The 20,306-nt window shown below is 34.9% G+C and overlaps 1 protein-coding gene across 4 annotated transcripts in view; it reads left to right on the top strand.

The window, feature by feature from the left end:
- LOC134840272 (A-kinase anchor protein 9-like) overlaps positions 1-20,306 on the top strand; it is a 45,705-nt gene that overhangs the window by 15,762 nt on the left and 9,637 nt on the right. For 2 of the 4 annotated variants that reach the window (XM_063856019.1, XM_063856022.1), the window contains 16 exons: positions 813-932; positions 2,255-2,325; positions 2,638-3,351; positions 3,760-3,912; positions 4,256-5,085; positions 5,390-5,569; positions 6,897-7,023; positions 9,217-9,427; positions 11,647-11,823; positions 12,195-12,436; positions 12,567-12,955; positions 14,904-15,123; positions 16,012-16,114; positions 16,351-16,614; positions 16,862-17,012; positions 19,287-19,313. In XM_063856019.1, the coding sequence (XP_063712089.1) occupies positions 813-932; positions 2,255-2,325; positions 2,638-3,351; positions 3,760-3,912; positions 4,256-5,085; positions 5,390-5,569; positions 6,897-7,023; positions 9,217-9,427; positions 11,647-11,823; positions 12,195-12,436; positions 12,567-12,955; positions 14,904-15,123; positions 16,012-16,114; positions 16,351-16,614; positions 16,862-17,012; positions 19,287-19,313 (3,979 nt within the window). Of the gene's footprint in view, positions 1-812; positions 933-2,254; positions 2,326-2,637; positions 3,352-3,759; positions 3,913-4,255; positions 5,086-5,389; positions 5,570-6,896; positions 7,024-9,216; positions 9,428-11,646; positions 11,824-12,194; positions 12,437-12,566; positions 12,956-14,903; positions 15,124-16,011; positions 16,115-16,350; positions 16,615-16,861; positions 17,013-17,793; positions 17,821-19,286; positions 19,314-20,306 lie in introns of all 4 variants that reach the window. The other 2 variants (XM_063856020.1, XM_063856021.1) reach the window with 2 other exon arrangements.

The following is a 20,306-nucleotide window of genomic DNA, read 5'->3' on the forward strand; positions in this document are numbered from 1 at the left end:
AATTTCACATAAATAGTTTCGGCATTTTACCTTTCCTTGCTTCTCTTATATTTAGGCATTACCCTTACAAGAAGTAAGGATGTTGTAACCAGGTTCATGCCATGATTGTACTTGCCATTGGCTAGAGTTATTAATTTGAAATCTAGTCTTTTTCTAGTAAACATCTTGTCTTACAAAACCACTGGATCGTTTTCTCAAATCTGCACTTTCGTCAACCAACAGACATAGTTTGAGCATGTTTCATTCCGTTCCATTCAATTTTTTTATGTTGGTTTAAAATTTACCAACTCCGGCTCATTATAACTTTTTTCGTTTCTCTTGTTTTTTGTTTGTCTACTGATTGAAAGTTTTTTTTCGGTATTTATTTATTCGGCTTAGTTGCATAATTTTCAGCGAAACAAATTTCAAATGCGTGTTAGTAGCTTGAGGGGGTAATTTAATTTTTTTTTCGAAAGTTTTCAAGTTTTGCTCAAAAATTGTCTTTAATACTGCTTTGTTTCTATACAAATAGATTCAACTTTTTTGATATCTTCAAGACTTTGTTTGACTTAGCGGCTTTTGTTTCATTTTCGTTCTGCTAGTTTTTCATTCTATTTTTGTGTTGTATCGCAAGTGGTGCGAAGCTCTGCTTTGCCTCTGTGTGGTTAAAGCGCAAAAATAGATTTTTTTGCTTCAGTACTTTTGGGGACAAATTCCAATTGAAATCATCCAAAAAGCAGAGTAGATTCTTCGAAAGTAAAAAGCTGTTTGTGTTAGAAGCGTGTGTTCAATGCAAGTTTGTTATGTTAATGATGAGAAGTTGTTTGTTTCAGTAAGTGGTGGAAACAGAGTTCGAAGAAGGAGTGTTGGACTGGCCAGAAACTTGACCCAATATACCATTGAGAACACAGAGGGATTGCTGGGCGATGTAATGCTACACAAAGTCGTCCTAAGTCAGTATTGTGCATTGTTTTGTTAGGGTCGTCAGTGATGTTTTTTTCTGTAGTTTATTTAAATTATCTTAAACATAGACTTGGGTTAGTTTTTCGAAAGATGTTTCTGCACTTTTTTTTAGTTCAAAACATCAAAAAGCTTAATGATTATCATCAATTTGAGAGAGATATTTTCTGTTCGAATCATTTGTGCTTTCCATTACTAAGAAGGTAGTTTATGACACTGCAACGGATCATTTTTTTGTTCAGGCTCTGTTGAATGTCTTTTTTTTTCTTTTACGCTACCGTGATTCATCTGCTCTCTATTGTTCTGTAAAATGAGCCAGCACAATTCCAATGGTGTGTAATTATGCAAAGCTTTTTGTTTCGTACAAAGCTGTCTTTGCATTATGGTAAGAATTTTTCTATTATCCGAGCACTCGCTTAATCGAATATTAAATTTTTTAATTCTTGGTTTTTTTTTTTTAATTTTTGTTTTTTTTCTCTGAAATTATAATTTTTTTATTAGTTTAAGTTTTTAATGGTTTTTTCTTCTTTTAAAAATGTTTTCAAATTTTTAAATGGTTTTTTCTTCTTTAAGTGTACATTTTATGGTTAAAAAGGTGATGAAGATCATTATACTTTCTGTGAAATTTTGTAAAAGATCTGATTTTATGAAAGTTCCCCGTTCTGGATGCAGTATTTTGATTCCACAAACCTTTTTTTTAAATAAGCCATTTTAATCCGCTTCAAATCCGACATTTCATTTAAAGGTGCCTTTTTTGTTTGTTTTTTTCCTGTTCTGTTGGTTAAGTACTCTTTGAAACATAGAACAACTGACTTCCGTTTTCTGCTCCTGTCTTAGTTTAAAACTGTCTGCCTTCTTTTTTGTGATGGAAAACATTTATTAACTTTCTAATTGAGGATTTATTATTTGACCTGCACAAAGCGGCCGATTAAAATGTTTTCATCTGTTGTTTTTACCTGCAGCCGTTGATTTCATTGGAATGGTATAGAAAGGTAAGCCGAATTAAGCAAAAAATGTCATTCCTCTTTCATACGAAACTTTCTTGCAAGGTTTCGGCGATTGTGCATTTAAAATTACCTCCCCTAATTTGAATCATATTGCTTATGTTGGTTGAGTATGCTGAGTTTTCTTACAGCACGTTTTTTCCAAATTTGATTTTCATGAACTCCTCGTTAGAAGAATGAAAAATCGCAATTTCTTTCAAATTCACTAAATTGTTTCAAACAGGTAAAAAATGGTATTGGAATGTTGCCGTAGCATGCATGAATAAATACAGTGCGTATTAGCTAGTGAGACATTTGGGCGTGTTTTTTAGGCTCCAGTCAGGAACTGAAAAGCTGCGCGGAATCCCTTCTGCAGAAACTAACCAGCGATGTTAGAGAAAAGGTAGAATAGATTCAAAGTGATATTTTTCAAAACAGTTCAATTGGTATGGTTTGTTAACGTTGAAAAATAAAGAATTCTTAACGTTCGCCACAATTTTTTGAATTAGATATAAGAGTTTTAGTCAACAATCCCCAAAAAGGTCTAAAAATTATCAACATATATTTTAAAAGTTCTAGTCGGTAAAAAATATTCCTTGTTCCCTGCCTTTTTCCTATAACTTATTTTTGCGTTTTCAACATTGCAATTATTAATTAACACGATAATAAAAGTATGGATATAATAAAAAACCTTGATTTATTTTTATGACACCAGGAAACGAGACTAAACGAACATCTGAAGTTACAAACAACAAAAGTTCTAACCGATGTGCATGTGGCAGTCAATAAAATTGTAAACTACTTCACGAAAACTCTTCAGACACTATTTCCGAAGCAAACATTCCAAACTGCAAAATACATTCGAACACTGAAAGAAATGGACAACTTATACGAAGATGGAAATCACGAGGAACCACAAATGTCGCCCGGGAAGCCCCTGGACAACAATGCTAATGAAGTCGACGGGAATCCGACTGAAGGCCTCCAAGATCGTGTTCTGAAGTCGGATGTTCCTCTGTCGCCTTCGAAAGTCGGGAACCCTGTTATTTTGATGGAAACTCTGGAGTGCATTAAAATGGACCTTGCGATGCATGAAAGTGACATTAAAGAACTGAAAGGTAAAACAGAACTGTTGTCGGGACTCGAATTATCTCACGATGAATTGAAAGAAGATTTGAGTCAAAAATCGGACGAGATTTTGCGTCTTCAAGAAGAAATGGACGAACTTCTGACGAGGAATAAAGAACAAGGAATGGCGTTGGAAAATTTGAAGCATAAAATGACAGAATTGAGTGAGTTCAAAGCAAAACTGGTAGCCGAAAAAGTTGAGTTAGAAGAAACCATTGACCGAATGAGACAGGAGAATGATGGGGAGAGTTTGGCTCGAGTGGAGGATATTAAGCGCCAGAATGAAGATTGTCTAAGAGAGGTTAGAATTAACAGCGAGCAATATTTTGTTTTTCGATCACAGGTGAAAAAAGAACTATTCGCGTTGGGATAGATGGGATAATTGTTTTTATTCGTCGGTTTTCTTAAATAGCAAATATTATGCAGGCAATATAGCAAATATATGAGCTGTAGGCTTTTTCACAGTGAAATTTAATGTGACCTTTTCTTGATAATGAAAATAGTAACTTAATATATGATTTCTCAAAATCTAAATACTCCCATAGCTCGAGCTTTTGAAAGAATGGACCTACGTTACGGAAAGTTATCCCTACCTGAATAAAATTTTTGAAATATCATAATTGATCTTTGTTTGGCTGACATTGAAAACACGTTTTGCTTGAGTTTACGAATCGCCATTTTTTGAACAAGGCAATTGCAATTTTTTCAGGTGTTGGGTGAATTGAGTGTGATCAAGACTAGTATCGGCGAGAAGGACTCCCAAATTCAGAGACTGAAGGGCGAAATAGTCATTCTCTCTGAGAAGTTGAGCGACCATCTAGCCGATGAGTTGACCAGGGACCAAATTGACAGTGCCTCACAGGTAAGATTTAGATCACGTTAACATTTCATTTCATCTTCTGAAATAATTCTTGTTTTCGTTTCTCATGTCAGAATAGCTGAATGATAATTTAAGAAACAATGGTTTCCACCGGATTAGGTCCAAGATTTAGGGCAGAGATTGAGTGAAATAGTGATTATTTTCTCGAAATTTATTCTGCAGGCTAATATTTTATAGTTCATTTTTTGCACTCACTATTGAGAAGTTAATGCATGTTAGCTTGAAAAGGCTCGCTCTATCTCGGTTATAAATCCTAGAACATCCTTGTTAATCCTAGGACCTCTTTTATCATTTTGCTCCAGTTATATAGAAGTGTGTGTTGCAGGAACTGACTTTGGAAGACTCGCTTTCACGACTCACAGCTCTAGTTGACAAAAACGCACAAGCCATTCTCAAGTTCAAATCGCAAGAAGTGATCTTGGAGAAACTGCAAATATCAAATGCGCAGTTAATTGAGCTAGTCGACAGCAAGACTACTAAAATAGGCGAAATGGAATTAAAGCTAGAAGATGTAGACTCCATTTACGCAACATTGGAACAGAGAAATCAGGAGTTTTCAGATTTGAAACAGAAAATGGAAGACGAAAACAATTATTTACATGGAGATATCGAAAAACTGAAGGTTGAGTTAAAGCAAGCTGAAGAAAATATGACGGACAACGATTTACGCCACCAAGAAACGGTTGAATTTATGGGCCAGCAAATTGAAGAACTTCAAATTTCGCTTCAAGATCGAGACGAGAAAATAACTCGCGTTCAAACAAAACTGGATTCGCTTGTGGAATGGTTTAATAATTCCCGAAGTAAACCAGAAAGACGAAAGAGTTTGGTTTTGGAAAACGAGCCAAATGAAAGACTTGACGTTGAAGTGCCAAATTTAAGCGCGATTGGAGATATCGATCATCCAATTGCAGTAACGATTGAAATGTTGAAACAAAGTATAGAAGAGAACCGAAAAGATATTATAAAATACGAAGGGAGTAATGAGAAATTCGAAGCGATTGAATTGGATAATAAGCGACTTAGGAGTAAAATGGAAGCTAATTTGGAAGAGTTGCAGAGACTGAAAAGTGAAGTTGATCAGTTTGCGAGGAATAATGAGAAGTTGAAGTCGATGTGTGAGAAATTTGAAGACCAACAGACCCAGTTTGAAGTGTACGTTTTTTGAGATAAAAAATCAGGGGAGCATCTTATTTTTTTGCCCCCTTCTTAGAGTCAACAAATTTGTAGAGCTCGCCCTAAAAAACCGATACATACCTAATTTGAAAAAAGAATTATTTCACAGGCGATTTTTTTGAAATTTTGTTAAACATGCCGGTTTTGAAGAAATTCTGAAGCCCAAAAAATTTGTTATTTGGCACCAGATACCCTTTCATTTTTAATTATCTGATACCGACCAAAAAGGATAGTTTGTGGAATGTTTATCAGCTGAACTGCTGAAATTATTGTTTGTTTTCAGTTTGAAATCGGAGTTGGAACATGACAAGGAAGCGGCCATTGTGTCCCTGGATTCTGCCAAACGGGCTCTAGAGGAGGAGCAGAGGGGGAGGGCAGAAGTGGCGGAGAGAAGTCACGTGGACATCAGTGGACTGAAGGAACAGATAGAACAATTGAGAGACGAACTGCTGCTGTCTCAAAAGTGAGATTGATTTGTTGTTCCCACAACTTCACGTGTGTTTTACCCCTATTTTGGACCAAGAATTGTATCATTTGACTTCCTCAAGCAAAGCTCCTAGGGGCTAAATATGGTATACTATTGAATTCGTTTCAGCCGTGATTTGCATTTGATAAATAAAATCAAAAAATTTTCTTGGTGTTGAGAAAATTGGTCTAGATTTTTCAGATTTTCAGGCCAAATTTCCTGAAATTTGGTGACACTGACTATTCTATTTTGATGACGCTCACTTTACATCAACTTTAATCCTCTACGTTCTTCTAGCTTAATTAACTCTCGCTCTGCAGTTTTTTCCTTAATTGAATCGCCATTTACTACAAAAAATCAACAATAAATCTAGAAAAAAAATCGTAAATTGCAAAATTTTTTTGAGTTTCCAAAATTTTTTATTACATTTATTTTTTAGTTTTTTCACTCAAATCATAATGGCTGGCACATTCTGTGCTGCTAGCAGAGAAACCTGCTATTCTTGTTTCAATTCGTTTTTGAATATTTTTCCACGAACGATAGCCTTCTGAGACACTTTAAACAGCTGTCAGTTTAAGCCTCTTTTCAAATTCGAATGCAAGTGGAAATTAGAAATAAACACATTAACTTTGAAACTGTTTTTATAATTTTTTTTTGCTTTGCTGTAAAAATGTTTATCTAATGATTGAAATTTGTTATTTTTCTGTTATTAGTGACGCAGGGTTAGTTCTCAGTTTTAGCTGTAGACATTCACCCTATCTCATCAATCAACCTTATCTGTAGCAGCTCGTCACTATTTAAGCCTCGTGAAGAGTTCTTGTCTTAAATATTACAGCTCTTCTTTAATTTTGAGACAATAGTTTTGGTTAAAAAAAGTTTTTATGCTGTTAACAAAATCAAATTTGACGGATTTTCTTGCCATCTGTATTCTCATGAAACTAAACTTTACAGCGTGCAATCAATGATTTTACGATGTGCTGACGGAAAAGCCCATATACCCTTAACATCGCTTTTCACTTTATGTATCATTACATATCATTAGACATATCTGAAATTGCGCCGGTCTTTTCTGCTTTTTCTCAAAAAGTTTACCCGTTCAATTTACTTTACAGGCTGTTATGGCTAAATGTTTGATTTTAGCTGCAAAGTAAGAACAACGAATGTGCTCAGGATAGTTAACTCGGTCAGCATGCAAATTTTTGTTACATAATAACGAGGTCGAATTCATTTTTAAATTTCATTTTCAAGGTTGAATTTGTAGGAGGGGGGGGGATAACCAAATGCGCCAATATTTAATTATGCTCCAGCAATTATTCATTAACAGGTATGTGTCCGAGTTGTCGCTTATCCGAGACAACCACGAGGAGAACTCGAAGCTACTCAAACAGGAGTTGAATGCTAAATTGCAACAGAAAGAATCCACAATAAGAACTTTGCAAACCACCAATCAGGTTAGTCGCCGAAATCATTCTAGACTGTTTTTTTTTTTGTTCCGAAGTAGGATTTTATTGATTCATCGGTTTTTGGTTTTGTTCAAAGTGAGGTAGAATTATGGCGTCGATTGTTTTTGAACCCGATTTTAGGGCCAGCAAAAAACATCGTAAGGTGTTTATTGTGGTATCATAGTAATTGTATTAGCGTCACTCCGAATCCAATAAAGTTCCATTTCCAATTCAGCTAGTTATCTCCATGTCGAGAAAAAACTGGTCCGAATTTCAAGCTGTTCAGGCACATTTAGGTAAAAGCTGAAGTGTTCATTTTCAGCCATTTACACTAGCGAGCTTGCGAAGCGTAGTGTATTAGTAGGAACCTTCTTTTTTCTAACCTAACTCGCAAAAAAAGTGTTCACTTATTTGGAAGTTTCACTGTAGCATTGGAAATTGCATAGCATCTGTTCTGTTTTATTTGTGGCTAGTGCTTGGTTACTATTAAGCGTCCGTGGTTAGTGTGTGTGGCATTTACTCTCCAGGTTGCTGGCTGGAATGCCAGATTTAGCCGAATTTTTACTAGTTCGAGGCTTATTTCTTATTTTTCGTATTACACTTCATACAAATGCTTTGTGTCGTGTTCTCGCTGTTTGTTGCGAAGCAAAGCTTCGCCTTCTGTGTAAAATAAGCTATTGTAAGCCTGCATGCTCACTCCCTTTTTGCTCCAACTCAGACTAAAAATCAAAAACTTAAACCTGTTTGGCTCGACTCTGGGACAATTTTTTGAAATTTCTTGATGTTGTTTGAATCACGACTGAAAGGCTATATATCACTTGACACGTTACAATGATTTTTTAGGGTACCTGATTTGGCATCGAAAAAAAACGAAGACAACCTAATACAAAGTTCCTCACCATTTTTCCTATAGTCGGAAAATTTGTTGATTTACTACCACTGTTAATATGATTTGTATTTTTATTAAATAACTAGTTCTCAAAATCAGAAGAGCAGTTCTTCCCCTAAATCATAAACAAAATTGATTTCGTTTTTTGCAATAAAATTTGTTTGAACAGCCTGGCTTATTTGTTTTTTTTTTGCGTTCGCAAATGTAAGGTAATTTCCCTCTCAACCAAGTAACAAGAACTCAACCGCATAACAAGAGTCTAAATGGCAGGAAAACCCTTGATTGTTTTTCAGTTTTCCAAGTGAATTTTGATTTTTTTATATATTTTCACGGGAATGCACAAAAAATTTTCCATGAATCCGTTGTTGTCAAGCTGGGGTAGTTTATTACACAAGCAAACGCTTGTGTTTACAGTTGCGAGAATACTGTTCAAATGCGACTTCGTTTTTTAACCTATATCACAAATATCGGTGCCTCTTTTGGAGGCATTTTTACGTCTTTTTGATAGCATGTGCTTTGAGATTGGATTAGTAATCAGTTTACACAGGTGATACATTTTAACTTGTTAGATAAGCCGACAAAAGCTATTTGTTTCAAACAACACTACAATCATAAAAACTGCATTCAAAAATGTTTCAACTCAATATTTCTGGCAAAGTTAGTGTGGACACCTTCAGTTAAGTGTGTTCCAAATTATTACATGCAAAATTTTGATTTGCCAGTTGTCAATTTACTATTCCTGGCTTAGTATGTTTTCTTTTTTTAAAAATGTTCATTTGGCTTGAATCATTTCGCCTTATTTTTATCGGATTAGGCAACTTATTGTGTCATTTGAAGTTTTTTTGTGGCTCAATGAGCGTCTACTGCTGTATTGTTGGCTAAGTGGTTGCGTGGTGAAAAGTAAAATTTTATTTAGTACTGGTGGTTGCGTTTCTAGATTCGGTTTCCGAAATTTAATTTCACTTTTTCAAAAAAATCATTTTTGACTTTGTTATTTTCATCTCATTTTCTGTTAAAACGTCGTTAATAAAAGTTTTGTAGGGAGAAATTTTTTTCTTTGAAGTTCGAAAGTTGAAAATTGTTCTTTTTCTTGGTTTCCTCAAATTCTTAGACTTTTTCCTAATTTGTGTTTGCTATTTTGGTCTGATTAGTTCAATACTAGACAGAAAATTATCACCATTTTTTATACCTTATTAGCGTGAGAGGACTTTAAAAATCCAAAAAATATGTTTTTTTCCCCATTTTTGACTTTTTTCAAACATTTTCGGGTAATGTGAAGAAAAATCACAGGGGTATTTTTGTGTGTTGTATAGGGGTTGAAAGAGACAAATCTGCAGCTGACAAGTGATAAGAGTGACTTGAAGAGTGCAGCGGAGTCTCTGAAGAGAGAGTGTGACTCATTGGAGAAGCGGTGTGCCCAAGTGGAGCAGGAGAGACTGAAGATCAAGACACAGTACGAACAGGCTCTAAGGTCCCTCTCTATCCCCCCACCCACGCCCAATCTCGCTCTCCAGTCTCCAATCGGTTAGTTTCAAACGTAAATTATTTTTGATTCATTTTTTGTTGGGCGATATATATATATAAAACGCTATAAATTTTGAGTTTTTTTGCAATCCATTTATCATTAATGTTTTCCATTTACATATAACCCAAAACAATGAGAAAAATACAATAGAGGTTTAACTAACAAATTGGCCATATATATAAGATAAAAATAAATGGCCGATTTGTTAGTTTAACCTCTGTTATATTTTACTCATCGTTTTGGGAAAACTTAACTAAATCAAAGTATGAATTGTATTTTGGCAAGTTCGATGTCGCAATTCAAAACTCCTGTTTTTTCAGGAAAAGCGGAATTTTTAAATTTCATTCTGCTGATTACCCTAGCTACCTAACCTTATTTTCTATTAATTTATTTTTGCATGTAAAAGGAAAAAATAAATGGCCAATTTGTTAGTTAAACCTCTATTATATAGAAATTTTTAAATTTGTTTTGAGGTTGTTTTTGAAAGCTCACTACAGATTTGCCTGGTAGTGCCATCATCAAATGGTAGTTTTCTTGAGTCCTTTCTTTTTGCTAAATAAGTTTGAATAAACATAATTTTCTCTCTCCAACAAATTTTTGACAATATAATGAAGAATCATATCAAACAGACTAAGGGCAGACTGTTAAGTGGAAATTATTCCCGTTGTCTGTCCTCGAGTCTCTTTTCATAAAGTAAGGTGCGAGTAAATTCTTGATGTAATTTTTGTTGAATTTTTGTTCCGACTTTCGATACGAACGTAACGGAATATTTGTGCTCGGGGTGGTTTTTTTTTTCAGACAAATTTCGACTTTTTAACTAGCCATTTTGGACGGAATTTTTTTATATCATTCAAAAGCTATTGTTGTCCTGAGCTTGAATTTGAAAATATATTTTAGCTGTGATCATTTTTCATAAAGTTACGGGGGTTTGAAGACTGCCATTTTGGCCAATTTGGGACAATTAACGCGCGACAAATTTCGCGCTATTAACGCGTAAGCGGAGATTTAATCCGTCTTAGAAATTGTTCCAAATTGGTTCAATGATGCTTTTATGCCATAATTGATTTGTTAATAGGCGCAAAATATATCACTTTGTACTTAATATGACGTGTAGGGGGATGTTTTTACATAAAGTCTCAAATTTTTTCAAATTTTTTTTTATTTTATCTATTACATTGAAATTTTTCATTTTATTAATGCTCCATAGACCTTAAAAGGCAGTCGGAACATTCAGGGCTTCGCCCTGATACGAGCAGTCTTGTCTTACTTTGAAATGATTAGGAGAAATAAATTTCTTTCTTTCTCCATATGTAAAAGGAAAAAATAAATGTGAACAAGACTGCTCGTATCAGGGTGAAGCCCTGAATGTTCCGACTGCCTTTTAAGGTTTATGGGCAGTAATAACATAAAAAAAATTGAATGAAATAAAACAAAATGAAAATTTTTTTTCTCAAAAATTTTGAAATTTTTTTGTGAAAATTATCCCCCCAACGCCATATAAAGTACAAAAGGATAGATTTCGTTCCTTGTAACAAATCAATTATGGCAAATAAGCTTCGTTCGACCAATTTGGATTAATTTCTAATACGGATAAATTCTCCGCTTACGCGTTAATAGCGCGAATTATATATTGCTCGTTAATTGTCCCAAATTGGTCAAAATGGCCAACATGACAATCTTTAAACCCTCATAACTTTACGAAAAATGATCACAGGTAAAATATCTTTTCAAATTTAGGCTCAGGACAACAATACCTTTCGAATTATATAAAAAAATCGGTCAAAAATTGCTAGTTGAAAAGTCGAAATTTGGAAGAAAAAAAAACGACCCCGAGCACAAATATTCCGTTACTTTCGTATCGAAAGTCGGAACAAATAGAATGGAAATTATTGTATTTCGATAAGACGACATAGGTTGAAAACAATTAACTAAACAAAAGTGTAAATTTTTGGAAAGCTTCCTTTCTCTATCATAGGTTTTTTTTCGATGAAAGCCTTGATGAAGATATGATTTCATTCCGCCGATTGAAACTCTTTTTAAATTCGGTTAAATTGTCTAGTGATTTGGACTTGGGAACGATGGAATAGGGTAATATGTGCTGCAACCCATCTCGTTGGAAACACAGATATATTGAATCATAAACTTAAAATCATACTAGCGTTTTTATCACCCGTCCTTAAAAAATTCGATTGCGATTAAAAAGTTCATATTATTTCAGAGCTGCCATCGAAAGAAAAAATGCGAGACGACAGTACGATGCTGCTGCTGCAGACTCCGAATCGCCTCAGTCTGGGAGAGTCCCCAGTTGTGGATGCCAAATCACACTCCACCCAATTTTCTCGTCCTGCTGAAACTACCAAGTCGACCCTATCGCCAATTTCAGACTGCAACGAAGGTCAGTTTAACTATAATAATATTAAGTTGTTGTCAAGTTTAGTTTGTTACGAAGATGATATTTTATAATTCATTATTTGCCAACCACCGAACTTGAAAGGAAGCTGAAGGCTTTGCAGCCTGTTTGAAAGCGCCATGTGAAATGATACGATGGCCAATTTAGTACTTAACTATACAATTTGTATTTAAAAATGTCTTTGTAAATACCTTAGATTTTCGGTAGAAAGTTTATAATTTGAAATATTTTTGCCACAAATTTTGTTCAATTTTGATAGTTACCCTGTTGTTAATATTCAAATTTAGTTTTTTGGAACATTAAAAAGCCATATGAAGATTCGCAGTCACAAATTTATAGCTCAAACATCGTTTTAGCGGATGGTCAAAACGCAAATGCGGAAGAGATCAACGTATCAAACGAGTCTGAAGAAATCTACCACAGTTTCAATGATGAGAATGAAATAGAATTGGACGTCGATGATGGCGGGAATCATGGCCCTGGTTTGGAGAGAGGAGGCCCCAGGAATCGGTTTAAAGATGCAGAGAAGATGGAATTGATGGAACTTAACCAGTCGCTGAAGGACTTTATCGTCCAATGCAACAACCTATCTGCTCAGGTAAATAAGCTTAAGCGGACATAGCTGATTTCTGGTTTAATTTTTCTCTCACAATATTTCTGAGTTCTGCTTTTTTATTGGTAATGCGAATAGTTTAATTAGGGTAAAGATGTTTTATCTGACGTTTTAGGCGCTCGACATGACCTCTAAGAATGATTGGCGTCTAGACCTTCTTAAATGTGTGCAGAATATCTTCATACACGAACAACAGCTGATCACTAACGAGGCCAGAACACTCGAAGATAAAATCAACCAATCACATTCCTCCAAATCTTCGAACTCAACTGAGTTGAAAAAATGTAGAGAAGAGTTGGAAAAGTTAAATAAAAGAGTAGAAAGGTTGACAAAAGTCATTCAAGAAGGAGTCTCCCAAATTCGAGTTGCAGATAGAGTTTCTCTGATAAATGAGGTGAAAGATCTGAAGAAACGATTGAACTCGAAGAGCAGTTCGGGGTCAAGAAAGGGGTCAAGCTCAGAGGAACCGAAAGGTCGATCACAAGATTCGTCTATAGTTGCAAAGTTAGTCTATCTATTTTCATTTTGCCGACATGATAGAAAAGCTATTGTGAAAAAACTAGATGCTTTAAAACAGGCAGACTCTAATAATACGAGTCGAGGGCAAGCTGGAAATATTAATCCAATTTTGACTTTGACTTTCAAGTGATCTGAATGTTTGACTTAACATAAGTATTTAGTGTCAGCTATTTAATAGTTCCTGTTATATTTCTGTTTAACTAATATCACAAAATATTGAAGGTGAGTAAGAATTTATTTTGACCCCACTACCTGGAGAAGGCAAAATTTTTAATTTTGAGCAAAATAATGCATCCAATGCATGTCAACCAGAGATTTTAGCTTATGTATTTTTATGTACAAATGTTAAAAAAACGAATAAGTTTTATGACTTTTTCCTTTCAATTTTCGTTCCGAAGTTGTGGAGTAAAAAGGATTCTGGTGTTTTTTCCATTTACCACAAATGAACATATGAAGTTGAGTGATATATAATATTGGAGCTATTAGTGGTGCTACGAACTGCAATGAAGAATACCGAAACTGTATATGATTTCCGCGTTTTCGATGAGTATATTATCTGGTATTTTGTTTTCAGACTTTTTTTTGAAATTGATGTTCCAGGCAATCATTTTAAGCAAATAAACAACCATTAATTTTAAGGACGCCAGTTAATTAGCTGTTGTATAGAGGCCTTCACCCGACGCCCTCATATCAAAAATTGAAAAAAAAGAGTTTTTTTTATGTTAATTGCACAGCAACCAGCTAATGGACTGCTAACCGGCTAAGGTAACTGAGATCCCAATTCGAAGAAGCTTGATATATCTCACGTCGGTGAGAGAAGTGATAAATTAAGCAAGCTTTCTTTCGCAAAGGCTGACACGCTCGTTTTCTTGAAAAGTAAAATTTGAGTACTTGGTTCGTAGGTATAAAGTTTTTGACTTCTTTTTTGAAATAGTTTTTTTTTGTTTTTAGTCGGCTTAATGTTTTTTATTTTGTGTGTAATATTTTTATCCGTGCGATAAGCATAGGTATTGCAATCGGGTAATAGATTTTTTCCCCGTAAACAACTTTGTTCACAGGATGACTGAAATTCGGTCATCTGCATTTTCATTTCGACCGAAGTTGCGCACATATTAGCTGTATTTCAACAACTGTTATAGAGATATTGTAGTGATTCTTGCTTTACAGCTGAAAAAATTTTAGATATAAGTTGATTTGTCGCCTCTATTGATTTTGTCCCAATTTTTGTCAGCTTTCTGGCCGAGTGTGATATTTCTGTAACTTTTTGGTACACTTTTGAATACTTTCTTCTTCATTTGAAATTTTTTTTTCTTTTAACTCGCCCTTCTTTAAGAGTGATGAACGTGGTGAACACTCTCATATAGGTTTTGCTGTTTTTTTTCAGGAATAGTCCTAAAATATGCATAAAAGTCTCTAATAACTACAGATGCGCAATCATACATATTGATGCATTTATGAATGCACTTAGGTATTTATGTTTTTAGTGCAATTGAAGTTCATCTGCTGAAAGTGCTGTAAATAGCACGCTCCAAGTACGAACGTGGAGATGACGCGAAAAAACGTGAACGATTTCTAGTTTTGAAAGTGGAATTTAATTTTTAGATTTCCTGCGGAATAAAAACTTTACCTGTTGATCCAGTTTTCTCAAGTTGGGTTAATGTTATCAGAAAAGCGGCAGTCATAAATCCTTCTAGTAATACAAAGAGCTTAAAGGTCATCGATATTTTTCTTTGAAATTCGAAAATTGATCTTCGAGATTTTTTCAACAAAGTCAGTATTTTTTTTTTCATTTTTACTTGCGTTCATTACTCTTTTCCAATCTTCGATCGACTATAATCATCAGTGTCATTTTTTTTGCTATCGCTAGTGGTGTGAATATCCACTTTGCCTCTGTGTTACGAGATTTACATAACAGTGATTTTATGCACTTCAGGTTGGAGCAGAAAGTGCAGCAGTTGGAGAGTGAGTTGCGTGAACAACAGGTGGTAGGGTGTGATCTAAATACCAGATTGAGACTAGAGAGCGGCAGGTGTGAAGAGGCCACTGACCAGCTGAAGAAACTGAGCAGGGAGTTGAACAAATTGAGAAGTGATCATCACCCGAATAAAGGGGGAGTTGGAGAGGACCCGAACGCGACTTATAGATTAAACGAGGTCAGTGCAGCGTTTTAAGTGTGAATGAACTAAGAGAAGGCACCAATGTAGCTGTTTTATCATTTATTTTATTTTAATGAAAATTTTAATTTAGTTTCATCAGAAATGTTTGCTTGAAAGGGTTTCAAGGTTAGGTTTTTTCTTAGAAACTCGAAAAGTTGAAAAATGTGCAGAAACAATGATTGATAGTTTGTGTTGGATATGTTTTTAAGGGTCAAGCATAAAGCTAATCAGCTTATTGAGGCGTGACTATAAAATTGCCAGCATACAATGAAGTTGGTAAACTAGTTCAACTTTAGCCACGAATTACAGAATAGATTTCAAGTGGAATTTCAAGTCGATCAGCAAAAATCAGCAGGTGCACTGCTAAGTTAGCACGGTGCACCTCTTCAATCCACCTTCACAAGATCTACAGCTCTTTTTGTTAATTAATTGTGGGTCTCAGAAAAGTTCCATTGCTAGTGAATACGTATATAGTGGGCATTATGTAGCAACTTTCAGACTTTTCATTTAAATTTGAAAGAAAGAATAAGATTGATAATGTTAGCATCTTCTGAAATGCGAATCCATTGCTGAGTCTCCGCCTCTTAGTCGAGAGGTAGATGGTTCGAGGCACACCATGTTCCGTGTTAATTGGCTGCAGTCGAGACAGTAATTCTCAGCCCAAAAAAAATTCAGAAAAGTAATTCTGGAGTTCTTAACCAAGTGCTCAATGTTGGTTCTCTATAAAGAGCAGAGTAGCTGTTACGTTAATCCTATCCCCAGTGAATAAAAGATAATAATATAGTGGTTGTCAGTAAATTAAAGAGCTGAAGAGCTCGTTCATTAGTCCTATTTTTAGTAAATATAAGATATTAATATTAATCTTGAGTTTATTTGTCTTCTTAGACTGAGGAGAATCGAGAGATAGGAGGTGGAGAATTGAACCACATGCGGGAGGTCTGTGCTCAGTTGGAGAAGAACCTCGACCAAGAGAAGCAGACCGTGAGAGGTAAGAGTATAGAGAATCGACCAGCTGTCTCTTAGATTCGAAATGATCCTGATTGTTGAAACTTTTTGGGTAAGGTTTTTTTTTACTTTTTCGGATGGTTAGAGATTTTTTCTACGATTATCCGCGCATATGTAGCCTAAACCGCGGTCTCTGTTTTGGCAACTTAAGCTCCTCAAAGGATAATTGATATTGTAAAAAAAATAGCCTTACCTACAGAGATCTGACATTGCTTTTAGATCTTAAACGCGAGGTGAACAAAGAACGAGAGAAGAGTACTGCATTCGAGGCTGAGGCAGACATGCACAAGAACTACGCGAATGAAATTATGTCTGAGTTAAACCACTTAGAGCAGAAGACTGTGTATGAGTTAAATGACAAGTTGACCTCTCTTCAGACTCAACTGAAAGCGTCGGAGAATAATTTGTGGGAGAAGAATAGAGCATTTAATATCGCAAGGAATACGATCAGTGATCTAACAAATCAGCTGGAGTCATCTAAGTGTGGGTTCTCAGATTGTTATCTGATTAATACTTTTAGATTTGTGTTAAGATCGGAGATGAAGTTTCTTAGATCTGAGGCAATAGTTATTCGATTTTATGAATATTTTTTTTTGGTATAGAAATGCCACTCAGTGATTTTTTAGAGTGGTTCGCTGGTATCACATGGCCTTCCTGGTGGCGGGGGTGTCATCTTTTTTTCCGTATCCGGATCGCCTTTTTAGTCGTCTTTCATTTCTTGTCTGTTTAGTTGAACTGGGAGAGACGAGGACGAACAACTTGCAGCTGGATTTGAGGTGTAAGAATCTCGAGAAGAGTGAGAAGGAGATGGCAAGGAGACTGCAGGTGAAGGAGTCGGAGATGAAGTCGATGGAGAGGAGTCTCAAACTAGCACAGAACAGGTACTCATTGCAAACTACACAAAAAGATATATTTCAGGAACTGTATTATCAGAAATGTATTATTTAAGTTTTATTTAATATCAATTTGCAAAAAGTCAATTTATTTAATTTTTTGCCGAAAGTTTAATTTGACATACCTTTTTTGAAACTCCTACCCAAAAAAGGTCAGAAAAAATTATATGTATCATAATAATAATAATAATATAATTTAGTAAGTACATAATGTCAAAAATGTCAAAATGTTGGTGAACTTCAATTTTTTTTGTAAATCTATTTGTCTATGAGTAGGTAGTTGCATTTTGTAGTGCAGATTGTTCAATATTTTTGAATGTGTTGGTCCGATAAAAAGATACTGGTAAGGTTGACAGTTTTCTGGCTTTTCAAACATTTTGAACTTAATAGCTTACCGTCTCTGCCGACAGGTCTCGAACGCTGGATATCAACCTTCACTTTTTTTCATTGTCTATCAGCAAAAAATTGTAATTATCAAATGCTGTAATTTAATCAAATTTACATCAAAATTTTACTACAACTTTCAACAGATTGGCGGTTTTTAAAGTAAGTTTTGGCCTTAAATGTCTGAAATGCACACCGATTTCCACAAAACTATTTTCTCAAGTCAGTCAATTAGTCGGGATTTTTCTAGGCTTATAATCGGAAGAGCCGGACTCTTGGGGGACTGCGTAGTTGCCGGAAGTTGATAAGCATCCAATTTTAGAAATATTCCGACCCAGAAATGTAACTTTGCAAGTATTTTTATGTTTTTTTTTTCAAATTATAGAACGGAACAGTCTTGTCATCTGCGCAGGTTGGTTTTATTGCACTGATAATTTGACCATGAAATTTAGTTTGTACGAATGACTGTTGTTTTTGCACGGTTTTTGATCTAATTATTTAAACATTGTTGATTATTTTAAGCCACCGTTGGTCATCATTGGTATTAAGAGTCGATAATCGTAGTTCAGATTCATATATAGGTCGCGATGATTTTTTTCCGGAGAAATTTGGAAATTTGTTCCGGCTCATATTTACTTTTTTGCGGTTTGACTTTTGATTTCTTTTACGTTTCTTTTCATTTCCTTTGTTAAAACTCGCCCGAGGGAAAAAGAGCCCGGCCTGAGGGCACGAAGTGCCCGAGTGCGGCTCTTTTGCGCGAGGCCATCTTCAACTATATTCTAACTGTTAAAGAGTATGTTGCGGAGGGAAAGATGCCAGAAAATTGTGAAAGAGCCCGGAAAAGTGCGCGAAACTTAGCAAATTTATTTTTTCATTCATGCGTTCTAATAATTCATTTTTCAATCATGCCTTGTCGTGAAAGAACATGAGTGAAAGAGCAAAAACATACTCTTCTAAACATCAAAAATGTAAAGGTCACGAAAAACGTCATACACTTCTAGGTTTGAAAATGGAAATTAATTTTCAGGTTTCCTAGCGAAATATAAGATATACCTATTGATACAGTTTTCTCGAATTGGATTATTTCAATCAAAAAAGTGTCAATCATAGATTGTTGTAGAAATTCAAATAGCTTTAGGAAAATATATCTTTTTTTCGAAAATAAAAGTTTTTCAAAAAAAGTAGGTCAATTTTTTTTCTGTTTATTTGCGTTCATTGACTTTTTTCCAACTGTCTGTTGGCTGTGTTTTTTTCCCATTTGTTGGAGTTTAAAACATGGCAAACTTTATTGCAATCGTTTTTCGTGAAAAACTGCCGAAATCTGATAAATCTTTTTGCGTAACTAATGGCTAATTACTGAATTATTTAACCAACTTTTATGTTCAGTTAGATTCTTATGGTGCTCAGATCTCTTTATTCAAACACGAGCACGACTATTATTTGATTGAAAGTAATCGTATATTGTTCCGATAATTGAAAATGGGGAGAAAATTTGTATTCGGGTGTTTTTTTTCACGCAAAATCAGGTACCACAATAATCATCGGACTGGGTTGAGCGATATATCATATTAAAGCCCCTTACATTCGTGACTCGAACCATTGTAAAAAATTTTAAAAAAATCCAGTGTCGAAAAAAATCGGTTTGAATTTTTAGCTTTTTATTTCGAGCGAATAAAGCGAGCGTGCAGGCTTACAACGAGCAGGCTTACTAAATTAATGCATTAAAATCGGGATTTTTCTAGGCTTATAATCGGAAGAGCCGGACTCTTGGGGGACTGCGTAGTTGCCGGAAGTTGATAAGCATCCAATTTTAGAAATATTCCGACCCAGAAATGTAACTTTGCAAGTATTTTTATGTTTTTTTTTTTCAAATTATAGAACGGAACAGTCTTGTCATCTGCGCAGGTTGGTTTTATTGCACTGATAATTTGACCATGAAATTTAGTTTGTACGAATGACTGTTGTTTTTGCACGGTTTTTGATCTAATTATTTAAACATTGTTGATTATTTTAAGCCACCGTTGGTCATCATTGGTATTAAGAGTCGATAATCGTAGTTCAGATTCATATATAGGTCGCGATGATTTTTTTCCGGAGAAATTTGGAAATTTGTTCCGGCTCATATTTACTTTTTTGCGGTTTGACTTTTGATTTCTTTTACGTTTCTTTTCATTTCCTTTGTTAAAACTCGCCCGAGGGAAAAAGAGCCCGGCCTGAGGGCACGAAGTGCCCGAGTGCGGCTCTTTTGCGCGAGGCCATCTTCAACTATATTCTAACTGTTAAAGAGTATGTTGCGGAGGGAAAGATGCCAGAAAATTGTGAAAGAGCCCGGAAAAGTGCGCGAAACTTAGCAAATTTATTTTTTCATTCATGCGTTCTAATAATTCATTTTTCAATCATGCCTTGTCGTGAAAGAACATGAGTGAAAGAGCAAAAACATACTCTTCTAAACATCAAAAATGTAAAGGTCACGAAAAACGTCATACACTTCTAGGTTTGAAAATGGAAATTAATTTTCAGGTTTCCTAGCGAAATATAAGATATACCTATTGATACAGTTTTCTCGAATTGGATTATTTCAATCAAAAAAGTGTCAATCATAGATTGTTGTAGAAATTCAAATAGCTTTAGGAAAATATATCTTTTTTTCGAAAATAAAAGTTTTTCAAAAAAAGTAGGTCAATTTTTTTTCTGTTTATTTGCGTTCATTGACTTTTTTCCAACTGTCTGTTGGCTGTGTTTTTTTCCCATTTGTTGGAGTTTAAAACATGGCAAACTTTATTGCAATCGTTTTTCGTGAAAAACTGCCGAAATCTGATAAATCTTTTTGCGTAACTAATGGCTAATTACTGAATTATTTAACCAACTTTTATGTTCAGTTAGATTCTTATGGTGCTC

Source organism: Symsagittifera roscoffensis, chromosome 2 (genome assembly GCF_963678635.1).
Source record: "Symsagittifera roscoffensis chromosome 2, txSymRosc1.1, whole genome shotgun sequence".
Classification (NCBI taxonomy): Eukaryota; Metazoa; Xenacoelomorpha; order Acoela; family Convolutidae; genus Symsagittifera; species Symsagittifera roscoffensis.